General features: G+C 39.0%; 2 protein-coding genes across 3 annotated transcripts; one reads left to right on the plus strand and one right to left on the minus strand.

Annotated features, from left to right (window-relative positions):
* Window positions 1-24: 24 nt before the first annotated feature.
* On the minus strand, window positions 25-10,775 carry rad52 (RAD52 homolog, DNA repair protein). 2 transcript variants are annotated; one of them, XM_022201768.2, is made up of 12 exons: window positions 8,715-10,775; window positions 8,400-8,472; window positions 5,490-5,591; window positions 5,139-5,232; window positions 3,918-3,985; window positions 3,716-3,834; window positions 3,029-3,104; window positions 2,715-2,947; window positions 2,464-2,642; window positions 1,877-1,963; window positions 569-769; window positions 25-486 (listed from the first exon to the last, which is right to left on the minus strand). In XM_022201768.2, the coding sequence occupies exons 2-12, from the start codon at window positions 8,448-8,450 to the stop codon at window positions 425-427; spliced, it is 1,272 nt and encodes a 423-aa protein (XP_022057460.1). In that variant the 5' UTR covers window positions 8,451-8,472; window positions 8,715-10,775; the 3' UTR covers window positions 25-424. The 2 variants fall into 2 exon arrangements, with proteins under 2 accessions (XP_022057460.1, XP_022057453.1); XM_022201761.2 differs by lacking the exon at window positions 8,715-10,775 and having other exon boundaries at window positions 8,400-8,698.
* A 1,546-nt stretch (window positions 10,776-12,321) lies between these two features.
* On the plus strand, window positions 12,322-23,271 carry prr5a (proline rich 5a (renal)). The gene is made up of 11 exons (XM_022201747.2): window positions 12,322-12,611; window positions 15,770-15,900; window positions 17,462-17,587; window positions 17,672-17,752; window positions 18,266-18,314; window positions 18,436-18,493; window positions 19,308-19,399; window positions 19,512-19,652; window positions 20,976-21,111; window positions 21,188-21,466; window positions 21,566-23,271. Exons 2-11 carry the CDS (start codon window positions 15,770-15,772, stop codon window positions 21,838-21,840), a joined length of 1,368 nt encoding a protein of 455 aa, XP_022057439.1. The 5' UTR covers window positions 12,322-12,611; the 3' UTR covers window positions 21,841-23,271.
* Window positions 23,272-23,301: the final 30 nt, after the last annotated feature.

The following is a 23,301-nucleotide window of genomic DNA, read 5'->3' on the forward strand; positions in this document are numbered from 1 at the left end:
ACTAAAATTAATCTGGATCCGCCCCTGGTTCCAAGACGCAAAATGACTTCTCTTTGGGAGTGAACGGCACGGCTCAACCTGAAAACAAAACTAAAACATTAAATATCAAATCTTGATCTGTTTCTGTACATTCTATGAAAATTTGAGGTTATTTCAACAAGAATTGCCAAAATTATTGGCCTGTGAAATGATGTAAACTTTTTTAGGATACCCTGTATTTCTCAATATTAATGAGCAACACAAATCAAATTAGGAAAAATTATTTTTGTCGTTTACTTTGCAGTGTTTTTATTTTTACAAAACCAGAACACATTAATCTACATTTCTCCAAATATCATGCATAGCAGCAAATCATTGTAACATGAATTTAAATGAATGTAGTAAAATAAATAAAATGCAGCTGGATGAACAACGGCGTAAAACCTCAGGTGTCCAGTCTGCGTTTCTTCATGTACTGTCCTTGTCTGAACGGACTGGAGCCGTTACCTGAAGGTTGGAGAAGTCAAAATGAGTCCAAGCTCTCAAAAATGAAGTGAAATGACATCAATAAGCGGCTCTGAAACCTCACCTGGCCTCCCCTGATGCTGGTTGTGGTGTTGAGGTCTGTGCTGGTCGTGTCCTCGGATGTAGGACGAGGCCTCAGAAGGTCTCTGAGGAGTTTTGCTGCGCGTCTGCATCTTGTGGTTTCCAGGTGTGCCGGGCCTGAACGCTGAAGAGACGCCCGGCTCCTCGATCCCATCCAGAGTGAAATCCCAGAGCTCAGGGTCATCTGGAACCGGAGGGAGAGGCAGAGATGGGTCTAAGTTCAGCTCTGAACTTCACCTTTATTGTCATTCAGCAACGTAGGCAGAACACAGTTAAACGAAATGACGTGTCTCACATCCGTTCACAGTGGAGAAATAAAAGTAATACTGTAAAACTAGAGAATATAAGGCATCATAAATACTTAACGGGCTGCATGGAGGGGCCAGAATCATTTTCTGGAACTGGAAGAGCCCATGGAAGTTAGAATTTGCAGAATGGTTTCAGTTTACGACAGAATGAACAATGTCAAAGGTAAAATTAGACAAATGTGGCCGGTTTTTCTGGCTCACATTAGTGACGCTTAACATCGGTATAAAACCTGATATTCATGAGATGTAAAACTGACATGTGATTGCTGCCCTTTGTTTGTTTGTTTGTTGTTTAGCTGACTCATGGTCACCACGTATCTTGTCTGCATCATGTTGAGCAATGTGTCAGTTTTGTTGTTCATGCTTGGTTTTTTTATGCTCTTTGTTTAACATTAATAAAAAATTAAATGAACAAAAAGGTAAAATAAATACAAGATCAATTTAAGAATACTAAACTAAAAAAATAACCCAACCATACTGGCGACTGGGGTGATAATGGGTGAGATTAATGTGTGCAGGTCTACATGTGTTTCAGTTTCACAGACAGACCCTTGTTTTTACGTCTAATAATTTAGCCACCAGGCTAACTGAGACCTGGATTTGCATGGCAACGCTCAGTGACACCTGCTGCTGTGGTTTGCTGTTGATCACAACATTTTCTCACTAAAATATCCTGTCGAAGATCCTTCTACAGTCAAAACATCTGCTCATATATAACTGCGAAGGGAGCACATTTAATTGCAAATTAGCCCCGTTTAAGATAATAACTTTATAATATCAACTTTATTCATACATACTCTGACAGTTAAAAACAAGCAACAGAGACAATCAAGCAGGACAAAAGGAAGAGCAGTCAAACAGTAATGTGTGATGTGCTCTGAGAAACAGAAACATTTACAATTCTATCTAGTAAAGTGTGACTACTAGTTAGATCTAAGCTGCAGTCGAGGTCTGTGGGTGTGTGTGGTTTTTTTTTATAACACCTGCTAAATGCACATCTCTGCTGCCGGGCTTCCTGTCTTCAGGGTTGCTGCCGTCGCTGAACGCTGCCACACCTTCGCCTGAGGAACCTGAGAAACAGAAACCAGAGAAAAAAGTCAAGATATACCCTTAAAGACTGACGGGGTCAATATATAAATGCAGGATTTTTTTTAACAGTTGACATTTTTGCTGTTTTCAGGTCAAAAATCAACAAACACCTAGAACCAAACACCACATGGTATTTTTACAGAAAGATTCTTCTAAATATTATACATACAATTGAGTAAAATTGAAATTGGTCATGTGATCTGGAATTAACACACTTCCTTGAGAGGTGTTTTTGTAACGGGGAACACAGATGACACGGGTACAGTTATAGTTTAGTATGTTGTCCGAAATTGGACAAAAATGTGTACATTTAGACGGCTTCTCTTCTATCAAAACCTCACAATCTCACAATATTGCTGGAGTTCTGAGGGAGACGATTATTGTTTAAAAAAAACACGAACAGGACAGTTTTTAGTCTGATGAGGTCACAGTGTTAGCTCAGTAAAGCAGAAAGTCTGAGGCAGCTGCTCGTTTATGTTACCGCCACTAGAAGCTTGTCCAATAGGAATTTCCGACTCTTCGGATTTTGCTTTGTCCTGTTTCTGCTGCAGCTTCTTGGCCTCCATCTCTCTCCTGAACTTCTGCTGAAGCTGCTGCTGCCTCAGTTTTCTCAGCTGTTTGGGGTCCGTGTGAGCTTCAGACTCGGTGACGCCAGCAGATCTTAGAAGAGGAAAAGGGAGGTGACGAACGTTTGACAAAGAGACGAGGAAGTTTCATTCGTTAAAACCAAACCTGGAGCTGCTGTTCTCGCTCTTCCTGTTGAAGACAGGACCAGCAGCATCAGGAGTATGAACCTCTGAGTGGTTCTGGTTCTGGATGATGACTCTGGGCTCCAGCGGCATTCTTGAGGGACCTGCAGCAGATACCTGGTTTTCCTCCCGGACCAGGCTGCAGACCCGAGCCTTTTCCACTGATGGTTCCTCATCAGAGCGCTTAGTGTGGGCCGGGTCTAGAGCAGGAGGAGGCTTTGTGGAGAAGAGACGTGACAAGATTTATCTTCCAGATAAAAACGCCAAAAAATGACACAATCTTTTGCTGTTTCTGACCTGTTTGGGGATTTTGTTAATGGCCAGGAGGTATTCTTTATTCATGATGCAGTTTCCGAGGGCGTGACCAAAACATCTGGAGACAAAAAGGAAATTATTTAAAATTTAACCCTCCTGCTGTCTTCATTTACGAGCACCAAAAATATTGTCTCACTGTCTGAAAAAAATCCAAAAAAAATTCAGCAAAACAATTCCCGAAATTTCTGAAAATGTCCAAAACCTTCAGGAAGAAAATTCCTTCAAAGTTTCCCTTAAAAGTTTAATTTTTAAAAATCACCCAAATTTGGCAAGAAAATTCTTGTAACTATTTTCAAAAGATGAGTAAAAATCTTCAAAAAAATCCTAAAAAAATATCTAAAGTGATTACATATATATCAGTTAAACTTCTAATATTTTCTTTAAGAACATTCACATAAAAATCAACCAAAATCCAGCGAATTTCGCTGGATTTTGGTTGATTTTTATGTGAATGTTCTTAAAGAAACATTTTTAACATTTCTTTTTTTCCACCAAAAAATGTTCAAAGATTTCCCAAAAATGTGGAAAATGTGGACATCAGAAGTTTCACTGTGAAAATGTTTTTTTCTCCACATTTTCAAGCTTTAAAACGGGTCAGTCTGACCCACAGGACAACATAAAATAGCTCCTGCACCATTCTAGGCAGAGTTAGTGCATAAACTCCATTACCTCAGCGCTCTCTTCATGCCATCAGTGACAGCTTCTTTTCTCGCCTTTTCCAGCGACTGAGCTTTAGACTTGAGTCCTTCGCTGGTTCCGTAGCCGACGTCCTCATGGAACGCACCGTCCTGGAGGAAAAGCACTCGTTACACAAATTCACGTTTCTCTGATCACAATCAGGAAAAAAGAACAGAGACTTCAGTTATCAAACCTTCAGCTGCACTTTGACAAACGCGCTGACTCCAACGTAAAACTTCCCATTGACAAAGTCGACAAAGTCTGAAAATAAAAGACCAAATTCGTAGACAAAATATTACAAAAATGATAGACAAAATGACAAAAGAAGAATGAGCAATCTCGTATTTTAATTTATGATCAAAACAACAAACAAAAGACAGAAAAACAACAAAAACAAGAAAAAAAGTCTAAAAACGAGACACAAAATGACATAAATTAGATAAATGACATGAAACAACACAAAAAGAGACAAAAAAGTTACAAAGTGACAAAAAATGGAGACACACGGACGAAAGTCAGAAACAAAATGACAAAAACATAGACAAACAACACAAGCAAGACAAAAAAACCCCACAAATGATACACAAACAACGAATAAAATGAAACATAAAATGACAAACACACAAACAAAACAACAAAAACATGAGATGAATGACAAAAGACAACAAAAACAAGAATAAATATTACAAAAAAGAGACACAAAATGACAAAAGAACAATGAGCGATCTAGTATTTTACTTTATGATCAAAACAACAAAAGTCAAGACAAGACAAAATATTCAAAAAATGAGACACAAAATGACAAAAAAGGAGATAAACAACATGAAACTAAACAAAGTGACAAACAAATTGGCCAAAAACGTTCTAAAGCAAAAAAAAAAGGAGAAACGCGGACAAAAGCGAGAAACAAAACGACAAAAACGAGAGACGAATGACAAAAATCCGACAAAAAGCAACAAAAACAAGACAAAATATTACAAAAATTAGACACAAAATGACAAAAAATGAGATAAACACCTGAAACTAAACAAAGCGACAAACAAATTGGACAAAAACGTTCTAAAGCAAAAAAAAAAAAAAAAAAAAGGAGAAACGCGGACAAAAGCGAGAAACAAAACGACAAAAACATGAGACGAACGACAAAAGCCCGGCAAAAAGCAACAAAAACGAGACAAAATATTACAAAAAGGAGACACGACATGACAAAAGAACATCGAGCAATCTAGTATTTTACTTTATGATCAAAACAACTTGTCACGGTCTAGAAATGATTTTAAATTTAGAGTTTTATAAATTTCTGCAGTTGATGTCTTCTCTGTAATTTTTACTCTTTGAGGGCCGGATTGGACCCTCTGGAGGACCGGTTTTGGACCGCGGGCCGCATGTTGGACACCCCTGGTCTAAAGGATCGTACCAACGTTCTGCTGGGAAACGGAGTGGGCCCATCCGTTGTATCCGAACATCTCATTGGCCAGACTGATGACTCGATGCCCCTCAACATAACACACCTGTTGAAATCACAGAGTTACACCTGAGTCATCCTGTGCAACTTCAGATTTTAGATTTGGCAAATTAAAATCCGGTTTCTGACATTGGAGTAGAGTTTTAATAGCTGTGGATTAGAATCACACAAATAATAAAGATACGCATGTGATGTGTTTTTATTCTGTACAGTGAAGCTGAAAACACATCACAGAGGGGAGGAGGGGCTTCAAATACTCGGCACAGCTGGAGAGAAATATCAGAGAGAAAAACAAAGACTCGCCCTTTGTCCTCCACCGCCCATTCTGGTACTGATGTACTCCGGTCCCAGCTTCTGTCGCAGAGCGTTCTGCACCGCCTGGTACTCCTCAGCTGTGTAGGTGCACTGTCAACGCAGAAATACACGTAAAGAAAGCACTATTAACACTAAAACACGACTTCTGCTCATAGTTCTGTTTCTTCGTTGCTAGAGTCTGAGTTGTGGTAAATGTGTTCGTTGTTGTCATTATCCTTTAAGTTTCCTCCACCTGGAGCTGCAACACATCCTCTGTTAACTTACAACTGTTTAATCACCAACTCCTCTGACAATCAGTTCACCAGTTTAAGTATTTTATTTTATTTTATTCTCTGGTTACAGCTTCTGCAAGTTGAATATTTTCTCGTTTCTTCTCTCGACTGAATATTTTGAGTTTTGAACAAACAAAAGGGATATTAATATATAAAACCATATATGGATGGCTTTGGGGAACACCGACGGACATTTTTCACCATTTTCTAACATTTTATAAACAAAACAATTAATTAATTAATTAATTGAGAAAATAGCTGACATGAGTCGCAGCCCCACCTGCCGCCTGCTTTCACTAGTTTTTTGAGATGTGGGGAACATCAGTTATCAGTTCACTGCAACCTTATTCCATCTGAACAGTGGTAAATTAATCAGAACATCAAGACTGACACACGTTAAGCTTCTCTCTGAGCAAAAAAACAAACAAACAAAGAGTTTCTACAGATGTTTTAGCAGCTGTAGAACTGGAGGTGACACCAAAACATCTGGGCTTCATTTTGGTAATTAACTAATTAATAATGAGACAGAAAATGTTTTCAATTAAGCTTTTTGGAGTTGGAAGACCTGGAAGTCCAAGTCTATAGATATATATTCTAAATGTTATTCATTAAATCTGATCTGCACCTTTTATGTCATTTACACATTTAAACACACTCTCATTTGCATATTTCTTCTGTATCACTCTTGTATACTCTTGCATATTTATTTTTTTCTTTCTATATTATATTTTACATAGAATTATCTTATTTTATTTTATATTAACTTCACTGTATACCTGACTCTAATATTCTATGTTGTCTTGTTGTGTGGCCTCTTGAATTTCCCCCTGGGGATTAATAAAGTCTGTCTAACTCTATATCTAAATCTAAGTCTACAGCCCTGAATGCTTTAAAAACAGCCATGGATCTTTTGTTACATAAATTGTGGAAAAAATAATTAGGAAGAGGTGGAGGAAGAGGTATGTCCTGTTGCTGCAGCAGAAGATGAGTCAGGATGTGAATGCCACCGCCTTTAGTTCACGCTCAGGTTGGTGAATAATGATCTTTGGCTGCAGAACTCGTCCAGTCAGGGCTGCCAACTCCTCTGGCATGAATCACCGTCTTTCAGGTTCTGTCTCACAACTCCACCGTTTGTCATCCAAACATCCTGTTTTAGACGGACAAGCTGCTTTGGAAGTCCAACAATGCGATCCTTTCTCTCTAAATGTCAGACAACTTCACAGAAACCCTCGGGAAGACTCACAGGCAGCATCAACGACTTCATTAACTCTAAATGTTGGACGTTTGACTCGTTACTGACTTGTGAATTCTAGTCTTTGACCCAACAGTCCATCTGCATGTTATTTCTATGACGTTCATTCTGTTGTAAAGATGTCGTGTGTTGGAACAGCAAAAAAACATTTTCTGATTGAATTTAATAAAATATCTGAATTTTTAAATAAATAAATGTAAAAGTTTTTTTATTAAAAAAATAACTTTTTATATCAAAAAGTTCATTTTTTAGTTTAAAAATACAAAACATTTTTATTTAAAAAACATGTTAAAAGGCAACTTAATAAAACTTTCAAATAAAACATTTTAAAAGTTATTTTTACTAAAAGATTTACCTTTAAATGAAAAAGGCTCAATTTTCATTAAAAAAACATGTTTCATAGTTACTTAATAAATAAATAAACAATTTTAAAGCAATTTCTCACTTAAAAATTAACTTTTTAAATAAGAAAATAATTTTTATTTAAAAAATGTGTAAAACATTTTTATCTAAAAAAAATGCTCCATAGTAGCTTTATAAAATATCATTTTTTTAAATAAACTATTTTAAAAGTTTTTCAATTAAAAAAAATCACTTTTTAAATAAAAAAAAACACATTTTTATTTTTTTTAATTCTAAAATATTTTTTCTTAAAAAAACATGTTCCACAGTAACTTGATTAGAAGATTTACAAGAAAGCAGTTCTGTTATTAAATTATTATTATCAAGTATTCCAAGAAGACTAAAAGCTTCTGCAGAACAAATCATCTCATCTCATTTCCTTTTCTTTATTTTGTTTGTAAGTTTGTCAGGTTAATTAGTATTATATATAACAATGTCTTAACCATAACATTTAAATCAGTCTGGCAATTTTGTGTATTTAATACTATTATAGGGTCTCAACCTATTTATTTATTATTTATTTATATTTATCTGTTTATTTATTATATTTCAGGTAGATTTGTATTTTTATCTGACTTTGCAGGTTTTTACCTTGAATATGTAAACTACGCGGGAAAATTTAGATAATTTCTGTTGTTTTAATCAGAAATAACTTGACTTCAGCTGGTAACTAAACATTCTGGTCTACCTCCGTGGATCTCAGACATGTTTTTGTCACAAAGCGCTTCTTTAAATAAGATTATATCTCTGTAAAGCATACAAATAACACGAATTTCAAGGAACACAGACAGAAAGCCACATTATCACTCTCACTGTGATACTAATATTTGTCATCGAAAGAAAACACGATGACTAGATTTCATATTCATTCACTCCTAAGTCACTAGAGAATGGTGCAAAAATCTAAAAACTTATATACTGGTCTGAGTGTCCTGACCTGTCCTCTGGTACAGATGTTACAGATGTTCTTACCTGTCCGAAGGTCCTGGATCCAGAGCTGCTCTTCTCCTCCTCACCGGACATGACTGCAGATGTCCTGTAGTCCCTGAAACAAACACACGAAATGTACATTAAAAACGCCTGCTGTTTTCGCCTCTAACCTACCAAATGGTAAGCCAAGTATGAAGTTAGCATTCAAAGCTAAATCTAACCTGGACGTCTTTGAGAAGCTAACATTAAGGTTTGCTATCAGCCTTTAAACCTGGCTTCATTTGGCTTGCTAATGCTACATTAGCCAGCTTCAAATGTGACTATTAGTTCACTGAAACTACATAAACACAAACTCACCAGTTAGAATTCGTCTGAAGTTATTTTTGAGCTAAAAGCAGCAGAATATTTGCTGTATTTACATGGCATTTACGTGAAGATACGAACATCTGAACATCCCGCTCTGACTACCGGAGGAGGAGGAGCTTTATGATGCTTTCAATGCCATCGGAAAATAAACAATCAATTCGTATTACTACTGACACGTTCATAAGTTTAAAGTAAAGAAATAGTGCTACCAATATTACTCAATTTAAATCAGTTTTTACAATTATCTTATATAAAAAGAAATAAATTCAATGGAGACAAAATGTGTGTCTGCTCTTTGGTTGCCAGAGGCTTAGTTTAGAAAATGCCGAGGTAAATGAAGTAAGCATTACTATAGGAAGATTGAATGGAGATATTCAGGGTTGCTTAAAACTATTATTCTGTTCTCGTCCAGACTTCTTTGTTCGTGGCTATAGTCGAAATACAATCCTCCGTCTTCACTTTTCTTTACTCTGTAGTTTATTACCTTATACCCCATTTCCTCACCTCTTGTTTTTTTTTCATATGTATTGCTGGCAGTCCTAATATAGTTTTTGTTTTATGTCAATTTTAATACGGAAATTTATCAAATTCGTTGAATTTTTGGGGGGATTTTGCAAATTTTGTTCTGTTTTCTGTCTTGCTTTTCATATATAATTTTCTTTTTGCCCGTCTTATAGCATCTACAGCACTTTGGACAACTCAGATTGTTTTAAAACATGCAAAATAAATAAGCTTGATTTCATTTGATAATTAGCTTTGAATGATTTGTGCAGATATAAACTGCATATCAGAACTGGGGGGAAATAGCATAATGAATTTGAGAGAGAAGAAACTGCTTCTTATTGTCTATCTGAGCTACACAAGTGGACCTCTTTGATCCACTAAGAGCCTTTTACTGCATGACCAGATTAACTGTCACAACACGCTTATGAGTGCCGTGATTTAGTGTCTGTCCACATTCGAACACCAGGAAAGAAATCTAATGTAATTATTTGCAGGCAGCAGAAATCTACTGCACGACTGATGTTGTTTTAAATAAAGGTGTGGTTCTTAAACCTTAAACCAGTCAGGTTTCTCACGAGACTCATTTATTTACATCATGGAAATGGAGGATTATTTGCAAAAAGCTTGGGTCTGCACTGACAGATGGTAAAACTGTTAAACTGCATAGATTGGGGTCACTGCTGGATGCCGTGCATTTACTACCTCATCTGTCCATGCAGCATTGCACACAGATGCCTTTCTCTGGCAACACTGACTGCACATCTGCATGCACATGCAGTGAGGAGTTTGGGGAGATACAGGAGATATCGAGTATCAAACACTACCCTTACTGTATTTTTTTGTGATTTTAAATCTACCAATAAGGCCACTTTCTCCATGTATTCATATGCACTATTGCATATTAGCAAATATGTATTTTTTTCTCTCTGGCCATCCTCAATTGGTCTGGTTCTGCTGACAGGTTTTTTCTTGTTAATAAAGAGTCCTTCTTCTCCACTGCCATGTGTGGACATTTTTGCTGTTTTCAGGCCTAAAATCAACATGGCCGCTTATAACCAAACAGTACATGACATTTTACTTTTAATAAAAATGTATGCAAAATATATCTGATGGACTTCAAAAGTCTCTCAATTATAGATTGACCCGGACAATTTTCGAGTCTTTTTTGACCATTTTTGTGTCTTTGGGATCATTTTCAAGTCATTTAGAACAACTTTCATGTCATTCTGGACTAATTTTATGTAATTATGCATAATTTTCTAGTCATTTTGGACAATTTTAGAGTTGTTTTGGAAAAGTTTTGAGTCATTTTCAACAAGTTTTATGTCAGCGTGGATCTTTTCCTCATCATTTCAGATTATTTTGTTGTCTTTGGGATATTTTTTGAATAATTTAGGACAAATTTCATGTCATTCTGGACTAATTTTCTGTAATTATGGATCATTTTCAAGTCATTCTGGATCGGTCAATATATAATTGCGGTACTTTTTGTAATATAAGTGACATTTTAGTGACATCCAGTCATTTTTAATTAATAAGTGATTGTTTCCATAATAAATAATTATGGAATTTGTAATGACATGATCATAAAAAAAATAGCTTTTTTACTTTTAATAAAAATGTATGCAAGATATATCCCATGAACTTCAAAGTCCCTCAATTATGTATTGACCCATATAACATTGTAAGGTCTTAACATTTACATTAGTCAGATTAATTTAAATTACATATAATATTGTAGATTCTTAACTTTAATATATTAATACTAGGCAGGTAAATGTCTATTTTAATTATTACATACATTTTGCATTTAATCCTAATTGTTATGTTGCTATCTGGATATCCTCAAAACATCTAAATAAATAAAATTATTATTATTAAATGTATTATTGCTGCTGCTGTTGGGAGTAAATAGTACTTATTAAAGTCCTTCACTGCTTTTATGTGTTTTCCTCATCCAAATACTGACAGGTCTTATCCCTTTCATCCCCCTCCCCCAAATACACGCCTCTGTATGCATGTAGTGTTAAACTGCAGTGAGGTTTATAAGCGTGTTGTAGGTCAGAACCTGTGTGTGTGTCTCTGTTATTCTCCCTTTATGGTTGAACAATTAATTGATTTTAAAAGAAATTAGCCATTTAAAACAATACAATTAGAAAGATGGCAATGTACAAACTTAGGATCTGGAAAATGACAGCAGCAGTTAATTTGTTTATTTATATTGTGCAATAAAATAACAGTGAAAAAGGAGGTCAGCCTGTTTTTTTTTAGGTACTATTGATCGCAGAATGTGCAATACTTACATAGAGCTCCTGATCCACAAATGAACCACCTGTTTCAATATCAGATTGTTTGCAGAAAGGCCCTAGTTTTTATTATTGCAATATCAGTATTTGTTGTTGTTATTATTATTACTGATTTTTTCAATGTAACTTAACACAGTCACAGCTTTTGTGATAATTCGCCTATGTCTTAGCTATTTAGGCAACTTATATGTGATAGATAGATAGATAGATAGATAGATAGATAGATAGATAGATAGATAGATAGATAGATAGATAGATAGATAGATAGATAGATAGATAGATAGATAGATAGATAGATAGATAGATAGTGAAAGTTGTGCTGGTAAAATCAGGTTAACGTGCAAAAAAACAAAACAAAACAAAAACACAAAACAGATAGTCCAGGTACAATAAAAAGTAGTACAGAGGTCCCTTGCTATATCGCAGTTCACTTTTCACATCCTCACTGCATCACAGATTTTTTAGTTGTGTTTGGTATCGCGGGATTTTGCAGTATACATGTATAAATACATTTATTATTTGAATTAAATAAGCATTTTCTTGCCTAATAATATTTAAAATATGTCTTAACAATAATGAAAACATATAACAGTGCATTGCAAATTATAAATATAGTTTAGTGTAATACCATGTAATACTAATACTAGTACAACCAAAAAGAAGGTTATGTCTATGTTATATGTGATTATTATGGAATAAATGTCCAGGTTTTTGTCCAAACTGTCCCCTCTTCTGCATGAACCACATCGCGCGTCCACGTGCCGCTCGTGGCCGCGTCCACGCGTCCAGGTTCGCGTTTGCATCTCGTCAAAACAAAGCGGGGGCGAGCAAGAGAGAGAGAGAGAGAGAGAGAGAGAAAGAGAGAGGCAGGCGGTTCATGCCTCGTGAATGAGTCCCCCTCCACCGCACCGCAGGTCGGACCCTTTATCCGGCTGCACCCCGATGCCCGTGAGGGAGCGCAGCCCGGCGGGGAGCAGTAGCGGAGCCAGCCGCTGATGATCCCGGACAGAGAAGTCTTCCCCTCGGCGCTACATGACCGATTCATCCCATCAGGAGCAACACGACAGGATCAGGAACGGTGAGAGCAGGCGGTGGGCGGGCTGAGGCGCATGACATACGGTAACTTTGTGGCCATTGTGATCCAGTTTTTCCTCCAAAGCTGGACTCTCCTGCTCACATCTGGGCCACGCCGTGTCCCACACAGCACGGCCGCCTTGTTTACCGTCACTCTCTGCTCCATCCTGCCGTCCGTGCAGGTATTTTAAAAAAACAGAAAAGCTCCACGTACGCACGGCTGCCTGTACATTCCTCCCTGTAGGATTGACTGTTTGTTGATTGCGCGTCTGGCCGATTGATTGAGGCGTTTAATGTCGAGTAAACAGCTCAGTGGGGGGATCCGAGGGCCAGGAGGAGAAACAGGGACTGATATAAATGAAAAGTGGCATCGATCTGACTGTAGTCGCCCCTAAAAGACAAGGAGGAGGGGTGAACAAAAGCAGAAATGCCCAGACTGGCGTGGCATGGCAGACAGCGTGCAGCCTCGTCTGTGTTTGTGGCTGAGATGTGATTTTACTGTGATGAATGTGCAGGCCAGAGCTCCAGAAAACACACCAGTATCCCCCGATTCTGACCTGCAGAGGGGAGGCTTGTGTTGAGTCTTTGTCTGAGTGACAACCCAGACTGTTGTTCTCCCCTCTGACCAGGGGATGGTGCTTCACTGTGTACAGTATGTTTTCTGTGGGGAAGTAGCTGCACTGTAACTGTAACAGGAATCAGTCACACACTCTGATGCATGTACACACATGCACGTCTCCTTTCATTCTGATGTAACGCGTGTGTGATTGCGGTAAGGTTAGGGCTGGAGCGTGGGGTGAGCTCCGATTGCAAAACACTCTTCCTTTGTGTTGAAATAAGAGTCTGGCTGAATAAAGAAATAGAAAGTACAATCTGTTCTGTACATACAACCGTCACATATGTGCGCTTTGGCTTCCTGCTGTGGCCCTCTGACTGTAAGTCTAATTTTGATCTGTTGTCTGTTTTGGTGCCGATTGAACAAAGAAAGGTGTTTTCCCCATTAATATGATATGTTCCTGCCTTAAAATGGCTTCGTTGTAACTGACAGTGTGTAGATCTATGAAGCTTCTGCCGCTATAGCAAAACAAACGCCCCCATTTGCTGCAGCTAAGCACACCAGCTCACCTAAACTCTGCTGACATACCGTTTTTGACCTGGAAAACTAAAAAAAAACTAATCCTGAAGAAGAATAATGATGTGTGAAAGCTGGCAGGATTGGTTCTTTATGTTGTATGAAACCTGGGAAATCTGAGTCCGTGTTCAAGATTCAGGTCTTATTTTTGACTTGCTCAGTTCCTTAAAAAAACCCGAGAAAATTACAAGATGTTTTTGAGACTCTCCCTTTGCAGACTTCCTTTTTTTTTGTTATTACTGTTCAGATTAGTATTTGTTTTTATTATTAATGTTTTTATTATTCTCTTAATGGTTCCACAGGTTTTGTGATAATCGTCCTATCTCCTATGACATTTAGGCAGTTTGTGTCTTTAAATCCTCATCCATGAAGTAGAATATAGGGGACTTAATATTTTGAAGGTGTCTCGTGTGATTATGATCCATCACGTTTTTGTCACCTCATAAAAATGAACTGAAGCTTTGAAAATTACAATTAACATAGAGAAATTAGAAAAAGGAAAGCAAGGTGGTTTTGACTGATTATTTTGCTCAAAATATGTCTTCTAGCAAATAAAAAACACACCATATAGACATGTTAACCATGACTGATGCTAGGTTTTTTTGGGGCCCATTTTGATCGGAGTAAACAAATCTGATATTATTATATTGGCTGATACTGTTTTTATATATATGTATGTCTGTTAGAGTTGTATTAAAAAGGGAACATGATTGGGTCATTGTTTATTACCTTTCCAATGAAGCATTACACAAACTACTTAGAAAATGACCATGAAGACAAAGCCTGACTCCGCACCACCATCTGCTCTGCTACATGTGCTGCAGACTGTATTTTAAATGGTGGAGTTAAGTGGATAAGCTGGGCAATGACACAGTTTTTAAATGATCCCAAGCATCTCTTTTATTGTGTATTTTGTTCTGGTAAAGAAGCATATATGCCAACAGTATATTTGTTATGTGCCAATAATATCAGCCAATCAATGTTTCAGTTGGGCACTAATTACACGGAGGAGTTATGTGTCTGTCTGTGTAAAAAATTACTCAAAAATGGACTAACGGATTTGGATGAAATTTTCAGGGAAGGTCAGAAATGACACAAGGACCACCTCATTAGATTTTGGCAGTGATGTGGCTTATAGTCCAGATCCACAGATTTGTTGGCTGGCACGGTGTCACTGTAACCATGGCAACAAGTGAATGCTCCATCAGCTGCCTGTTGACGATCACACGATTACAATCCTACTACAAATCTACTGTTGTGAACTTATTAGGACTCCATCGGAAATGATACAAGGAACAATTAATTATATTTTGTTGGTGTTTCCGAGTCCAGTCAATTCCTGCTGCCTGCTACATTGTTCGGTCATGTGATTCAGCATCCATATATAACATAAACATGCATAACACACACCTGTGCTCAGTGCAAGGTCATTTTGTTTGTGGGTACATCTATCTTACATGACCACATTCTATGTTGCCGTGATTTCTGATCATCAATAACTAATAAAAAAAATGCTGCATTTCTACAAAAATACGCTGCATTTCTGATAATGCCATATGGGGGAATGAGCAGCCTTGGAGGAGTACTGCGCTCTCTTGAGAGGGTTTCTTGTTGTTATAGGTGATTTTTTTAGAGCACTATTTTTTCACCAGTCCCTCCTGAAAATACCAAACTGTTTATTTCAATTCAGAACATTTCAGTTTTTAAGACTGCATTAAAATTGTAATTATACCTGCAAACCTGAATTAAATTAGGATTTAGAGAATCATCTTTTTCTGCATAACCATATAAATAACCATATATGCCGATGATATGTCCCTGACAGGCCAGTGGGGGACAATAAAATTGGTTAAAATCCAAACAAGGTGAAAAAATGTAACTATCAGAAAAGGAGGTCTTACATTATTTCAAAATAAAAGGTGGAGTCATTCTCCATCGATGCTCCGTTCAGCTGCTTGGTCTGCTCCGTCTGCTTTTGCTGACATGTCTGACCAACCTTTTTTCTTTTGGTTTCTCCTCTTTCTGTTCAGATGCTTGATGGACTCCGGCGGAGGCACGCCTCCCGGCCCTCCCCTCGGCCCCTGTCACTCAACTTCAGCACCTTCTCGGCCCCTCCTCCGAGTCCCGACATGGATAGCAGCCACGAGCATCCAATCAGGAGGTGAGGCTCAGATCCTGGGATTAACATTTCACAACATACAGCATCCTGGAAAACGCATAAAATATTCATGAGCATTCACACACTAAAAAAAATCACGCCATCTCTGGTCCCAGTAGATTTCATTAACCAGCTGAGCTTCGCCTGCAACACATGCTGGCCTAATGATAATGATCTCCTGGTGGGATGTTTGATTGACTCGCTTCCTTATGTGTACATCTCATCAGTTTGCATCGCTTGCTTTCCATGTTGTCTGTGTTTGTGTCTGTTGTTTACTGCAGTGGTGTCAGCGGAGAGTTTCAGGACTGCGTGGGTTTGAACTCATCACTTCTGCTTTTTCAGAGCGCTAGTTTTTCACCAGGCCCTCCTGAAAATACGCAAACTGTTTTTTTTCTTCCTCGTTTCAATTTAGGACATTTTCAGTTTTTACTACTGTGCTAAAATTATAATTATACCTGCAGCTGTGAAGTAGCTGTTGACACTAGTGAGGAACAAGAAAGAGTCTAGTGAGGGAGGCCACCAAGGTATCTATGATTCCTCTGAAATAATTACAAGAAATAGATGAGTGAGGCAGGCCACTAAGACAACTATGACTCTTCTGAAGGAGTTAGAAGAACGAGACTAGTGAGGGAGGCCACTAATACTCGATGTAAGTAGTTGATTTTCAGAAATGTAAACAAATGTAGACTAAAATAGGAGGCTTGTGCTGCAGCCCACGGTGCCGATCAGTGTTTCCATGGCAACGTTATGCTTTCTGTAAAAGTTTACATCTATTCACACAAGGGAATAATTTAATGTCACATTTGGAAAATGAGAAACACACATTGATATTCAAGCTCCGTGCTCTACAGTAGAGATAATTGATAATCCAGGTTAAGCTAGTCAGCTGCTGGTTGTAGGTACAGTTTCAGGTAAGAAGAGGCTCTTTTAGCTAAAAAACATCCAGTATTAGGTTCCTGTCTCACACATTTGTGCCAGCTGTGCGGAGCAGGAAAGCCTTCTTCCTTGTTCTGTATTGTGTCACTGCTTCCTATCCGTGTTTCTGTTGTTAATAAGCCTGACGACTTCCTCCTCCACCTCCTCTCTGTACAGTCTGAAGCACAACAGAGTCCCGACTGCTTGGGTCCTGCTTACCCTGCAGTTCCTCTGGCATCTGTGCTCTGCATAAATATTTGTTTGCATCAATGGCTGTATTGTACTGACAGAGAGGCAGCGAGGGAGGAAGAGTTTGCCCCCATCGGTGCATGTGCTATTGTTTTGTGCTGCTCTGAGACCTCGGGTGGTGCGGTGACACTGTGGCCCACCTCCCCACTGAGCTCCACCCATCCTGCTCTTATAGTGAGCTGCCCTCACCATGCAGCATTCTGTCCTACTTCTCTGCTCCTCCGTTGCCGGACGCTCTTTGTGTTGTCATTGTGCTTTTTTTTCCCCCCACTCCTGCACACTCTTATGTTCTCCTCTCCCCTCCAGCCATCTCCTCGTGTTTCCTCTCTATGTCAGCTCATCGCTGACCTTCTTTCTCTCCTGTCCACCACTAAGTGCGTACTCTCTTTCTCCTCATGAGGACTCTGCACCGGCTCAAGCTGATGAGCTCTCCCAGCCTCAGCGAGCTGGGCAAGAGTGAGAAAAGTTCGCCTGAAGACAGAGGGGAGAAGCAGAAGAGGGCAGGAGCCAACGCCACCTGGAACAGGTACAAGAAATACAATCAGATATGTCGTTTTTGGACGTGTTTGAGCCTGTAATCCAGCCCAGGGTGTTTATATTTCTGTTGCAGCATCCACAATGCTGTCATAGCCGTCTTCCAGAAGAAGGGCTTGGCTGATAACGAACTTTACGTCCTTAATGAAGGTGTCCGGTAAGTTTTGACAGCCACACAAACACCATGGAGAGTCCTTATTTTAGACGGTGGATGTCACTCTGTGCTGTAATTATTGTAATTACTGTGTGTCCTGTATATGCTGACTGAATGTTTTCTGGTGAATGAGTTTGTCTGTGTGTGGTGTACTGTATGTGGGCCGGGGGAGTCGTGTGCTCGTGCCAGATATCTCATTATCTTTCTACACCAGACCCATCACTCCTATCAGCCTCCAGTACAGCTCAGTAGACGTATTTCTATGCACAAAAAGCCACCGTGACACACATCACTACGACTATACTGACCGTGTAACGTAGAAAAACGAGGTGTTCAGTAGATTTGTTTACATCCTGTGGTTTTTAGGATGAAGTTTCAGTCTGACATGTAGTTAAATGAAATGAAGTAATTCATTTCAGGCTGCAAACACTGTCTCCTGACCATTAATACGTATTTATTAAATATGTTCATGCAAATTTTTACTTTAAAAGTTAACAGTAACATTTGTTTTCTCAGACATCTGTTGAAGACTGAGCTGGGTTCCTTCTTCACAGAATATCTTCAGGTAACACACCTCTGACTCTTTTTGACAACATTCATTTAAATGCATAAAACCCTCTGAGAACGACACATTAAAAAGCTCTGCATTAAATCATATATTCATCATTTTTGGCTTCTTTTCACAGAACCAGCTGCTGACAAAAGGCATGGTCATCCTACGGGACAAAATAAGATTCTACGAAGGTACGACTGAATTATAAAATAAAGAATTATTTTACTTTATTTTATTTTTTCGAATTTCTAAGGAAAACAGGAGGCGGTGGTGATATGGCAGCGTGTTACAGCAGCTCTTTAGTTTTTTTTTTAGTTTAGTGTGATTTTTTTCTTCAGGCCTAACATTTTCGCAATCGTTGACGATTTGAGTGTTTTTATTTTACTCTTTGATTATCTTGGAGGAGTGAGTAGTGAGAAAGGGAGTGGATAGGACTGTTGCTACCGTTGTTCAGTGGAGTTCTACCTGCGGAGCAGCAGAGCCAGCCGACTATTGTTTACTCCCAACAGGAGCTTCTTGATCACTTCAAAATGCTGGAATGAGACATGATATTCTAGAGACATAGAGGAAAGCCTAATGGAGGTGTTTAGGGAGAGCACCTTCAGTCACAGATTAATTCCTCCTCAGTGTAGGTCTGAGCGCAGCAGGAAGTCCTTCCTACCGGCTGCAATCAGACTTTCAGACTTTTCAGTTCTCAACAATTCTTAACAATTAATATTTTTAACTTCTGAGTATATGCTGTGCATATGTTTTTAACTTTATATTTTTTTCTAACATACAGATATATGACTATTAGATCAATATTTAGACTGTTGTGTTGGTGTTTTTCGGGTTTGCAGGTTGTCTGTGTATCAAATGCTGCTGTTACAAATAATTTCCTTTTTAGGATCAAGAAAGTATACTGTACATTCTATTCTATTATGACATAGTCTATTGTAGTGGATGATGTGAGTGAATTGATCTGTAATCATCCGTCCGTTTGGCTGCTTCCTGTGATCCTCGCAGGTCAGAAGTTACTGGACTCTCTAGCAGAAACCTGGGACTTCTTCTTCTGTGATGTCCTCTCCATGCTGCAGGCCATCTTTCACCCGGTCCAGGTACACAAACATGGGCACAATCTGCTTGTTTTTGTCTTTGTTTTCCAAGAGGTCACTGACCTCAACTACCAACCTTTTCCTGGATGATCCCCGACGTCCTTCCTGTTCACAGGGTAAGGAGCCTTCCGTCCGGCAGCTGGCCCTGCTTCACTTCAGGAACACCATCGTCCTGAGTGTCAAGTTAGAGGACGCCCTTTCTCGACCTCGAGCTCGTGTGCCTCCCTCTGTTACACAGATGCTGCTGATTCTACAGGTAGGCCTGCAGGCAGCGAGCCAAACGTACCTGCCTCTTCCTCTGCTCGCTCACCGTTACTCATCCCAACAAGGGAAAACATGTTTTTTCAAGCTTTGCACGTGATGAAATGAGTCTGCTTCCAAGAACATGGATCTAAACACCAGCTGCTGTTGTGTGTCTTCCAGCTTCAGTCTAGAATTATGTATCTACTGCTGCTGCCATTTATTATGTTCACTAATCCAACGTTACTGCAGTAAATTCTGCCTTTATGAAGAATATAATCATCAGTTGTTGTTTTTTTTTTTTTGGAGAAGTGATGATTCCAGTGTGTGATCATTCTGGAGAGTCCAGTTTGTGGTACCATGCAATAGTGTTGCATCATAGTGGGGCTGGGTTTTATTTCACATTAGTGAGGGGAAACTAAACAGCATAAACGCCGGTCTTTATAATTCAGTAAATGAGAGAAGGGCTCAGTGCATCCAGAGAGGTCCCCAGCAGCCTAGGCCTACAGCAGCAGAACTAAGGGACGTCCAAGAGGGAGACTCCAGCTGACCTCCTCAGGATCACCCAGTCAGCCCTAAATATAAGATTTGTGAAAAAGGAAGGTTTTGAGCCTGGTCTTAAAAATAGAGAGGGTGTCTGCCTCCCGAACCCAAACTGGGAGCAGGTTCTGATAACTGAAGGCTCTGCCTCCTATTCTACTTTTAGAAATTCTAGGAACAACAAGTAAGCCTGCAGTCTGAGAGCGAACAGTTCTGCTAGGATGATATGGTACTATCAGGTCTTTAAGATATGACGGAGATCAGATAAGAGCTTTATGTGTGAGGAGATTTTGAATTCTATTCCAGATTTCATAGGAAGCCAATGAAGAGAAACCAGTATAGGGGAAGCATTATCTCTCTTGCTAACCCTCGTCTTGCTGCAGCGTTTTGGATCAACTGTAGTTTTTTCAGAGAGCGAATAGAACATCCTGATTTGAACTTGATGTACCAAATAAACTGGTAATAGAGTCTAAATATAAACTAGTATGACATAAAAACACTCAAATAAAGATACAAGATTTATTTCTGTTCGTTTCTATTCCCATTTTTGTTTTAATACGTTATATTTTTCTCTTTTTATTGCTTTGTTTTGCAGTCATAAAACTCATTTAAGGCCTTATTGGTGCTGAAGAGCTCTTTTGATTTTAATATGAGAAAGAAGAATCCACCAAATTCTCACAGTTGAGATGCTGTAGCTGTAAAACATTTGGTATTTTTACTTGAATGAATGCTTTATTCTGCTTATAAAGAATCACTTGTAGTAGTGATTTTCTATTTTAATGCCTGTCTCTGTGTTCAGGGGGTCCATGAGCCGCGAGGCGTCAACGAGGAGTATTTAAGGTTAGAGTCTCTGGTTCAGAAGGTGGTCTCGCCCTACCTGGGAACCCACGGACTTTACTCTGGGGACGATGATGAAGCCCATTGTTGTGTTCTAGGTGAGGCAGAGAAAGTTAAAAACACCGTCTGTGCCTGAAGAGTAACACGTCCTAACAGCACCGTCTCGTCTTTCAGAGAAGCGTTTACCGTGGGGCTGGCCCAAATCTGGGGATCAACAGTCTAAAAACCCCGTGGTACGATCAAAAAGCTACAATATTCCTCTGCTGCTGACCCCGGTGGCGGAGTATGACCCAGATGCCAGCTCAGTTGGCAGCGGAGGAATCCGGCGCCACTCAGCCTGTGAGATTACAACTTGCCTGGAGGAACAAGGACTGGTCTTCGCTGACCGGGTCCCGGGATCCGAGCTGTCTGCCTCCTCCTCCAACAGGCTGTGTGTGAGCTCCCAGTTTAACGGTAGGGCAGGTTTGGTTTTTCAGCTTCTCTGTATCCATCATTTTGTTGGTTATTTAAAAAGAAATCAGTGTTATAACCCACGCACCATCTGTCTCGTAGGAGCCGGAGCCCTGGACTTGCCTCTTTCGTCCCCCTCCATCCTTCCCCTCCATTCCTCAGGAGCTCTCCACGGCACCGAGGCCACGACAACAATGACTGATCTCAGTAAGGGCGCATCCTCCACGCCGCCCAGTGAATCATCCAGCCCTGAAACCATAATTGGACAAGTGCTAGAGTCGGCCGACTCAGACTCAGATGGGATATTTATCGATTTCCCGCCTCACTCCTCGGAGGCAATGGGGCTTAGCCGTGAGAGCCGGCAGAGCACTGTGTAACTGTCACCGCCTTCAGGGACGCATGGTGAGTGTGTGCGGGAAAATTTTGGGAGGAAACGGGAAGAAGTCTTATAATTACATTTCATTAAAATGGGTACCATCTTCTTTTTCGTTTTTTTACTGTAGTACGATGACTTTCCATGACGAGTCTCTTCCAAGTGCTTTCACTAGTGGGTGAAAACCTTTGAACTGTTCATGTAAAAATGTTTAGAGCTGAGAAAAACATGCATATCAAAGAAGACGGAAAGTGGTACTTCTATCTAAAGGAGTGGAGATGGATTGTTGTTTAAGGATACATTATCTGTATCTTACATTTTCTGATTGTCAACAAATCCCTAATTAGCCAAAGCCTGATTTATCTTATTCTGTTGTGCCACCAAGTTTCATTTCTGCTCTGTCGTGGTCCTTTTTTGTTTGATATTTCCACTACAAATCCTTAAAGGAGCGTCAAATAAACAGACATTAATCCTCAGCTGAAAATAGTCCCCAATGCAGTGTTATTTGCAAATGTTCATATATCCACATAACTGCAAAAAATAAAAAATTAGAGCAGCTTTAGGGAATGTTTACCCTATTTTAGACTGAAGCTACATGAATTTGTAATTCACTTCTTAAGAATTGCCTTCAATAAGAATGAATGGTCTTCATTGCTGCAAAGTATTGATTCATAAATTGTTGGTTTTGATTATTTTCATGGGATTTTATGACAACCGGAAAACTCCTGAAAATAGAGAATGTCGTTGGTCTCATTCTTGAACCCACTAAGGAGCAACTGAAGTGTAAAAAAAATGAAATTACAAGGTTTTCATGCAGCGGGAGTTTTTCTTCCTTCTGCTGAGGTTCCAGCCGTCGTTCACGTGGAAAAAATGAGGACTTCACGGACACGTCACGTTTTGAATTTTCCTGGATTTGTTTTGTACATGTGTAATCTGAAAGAACAATTTGCTATCTCCTGTCTGCGCTCTGTTGTGTGCTGCTTGGTAGTAATGAGGTCTCCTGCGCTCACTTGTCACCAGCGCTCTTAGAGTCTAAACCTTTAGAGCAAACATCAGTGTGACGGCATTTGCTTTTCCGCTTCGGAGCTGGAGGAATATGACAGTGCTTATTGTTTACATTTGACAAAAACGTGAGAAGTTTTTGACTGAATGTTGTCTCACACACTGTAATTTGCACCACCACTACCTTGTAAATAAAAGTGCTTTGTTGGTTTTTTAGAACAGCTAGATAGTGTAAAGTGAGCATTGACCTTGAAATGAATTCAGATTTTAATAAGGGCTTTTTAACGGAATCTTTTTCAATGATGTTTTACCTCAAGCGTTTTGTACTTTACTTTTTTGACAATCTATGATGTCTACGGAGTTGTACTTTGTATTAATTTGTTATACTAGCCCAGTAAAAAAAATAAATACATTTGATTAATATTTAAAAGCATGAACTGTCTCCTTGTATTTTAAAAAATGT

The sequence above is a fragment of the Acanthochromis polyacanthus genome, chromosome 8, assembly GCF_021347895.1.
Source record: "Acanthochromis polyacanthus isolate Apoly-LR-REF ecotype Palm Island chromosome 8, KAUST_Apoly_ChrSc, whole genome shotgun sequence".
Classification (NCBI taxonomy): domain Eukaryota; kingdom Metazoa; phylum Chordata; class Actinopteri; family Pomacentridae; genus Acanthochromis; species Acanthochromis polyacanthus.

What these genes read in the sequence shown, in the direction of transcription:
- rad52 (XM_022201761.2), bottom strand. Translation starts at nt 8,498, where the DNA reads ATGTACATTTCGTGTGTTTGTTTCAGGGACTACAGGACATCTGCAGTC. An exon ending in GATCCAGGACCTTCGGACAG is followed by an intron (nt 5,592 to 8,399) that starts GTAAGAACATCT and finishes CTGCGTTGACAG; the next exon opens with TGCACCTACACAGCTGAGGA. An exon ending in CCAGCATCAGGGGAGGCCAG is followed by an intron (nt 487 to 568) that starts GTGAGGTTTCAG and finishes TCCAACCTTCAG; the next exon opens with GTAACGGCTCCAGTCCGTTC.
- prr5a (XM_022201747.2), top strand. Translation starts at nt 15,770, where the DNA reads ATGCTTGATGGACTCCGGCGGAGGCACGCCTCCCGGCCCTCCCCTCGG. An exon ending in CACGAGCATCCAATCAGGAG is followed by an intron (nt 15,901 to 17,461) that starts GTGAGGCTCAGA and finishes TCTCCTCATGAG; the next exon opens with GACTCTGCACCGGCTCAAGC. An exon ending in GTCCTTAATGAAGGTGTCCG is followed by an intron (nt 17,753 to 18,265) that starts GTAAGTTTTGAC and finishes TTGTTTTCTCAG; the next exon opens with ACATCTGTTGAAGACTGAGC.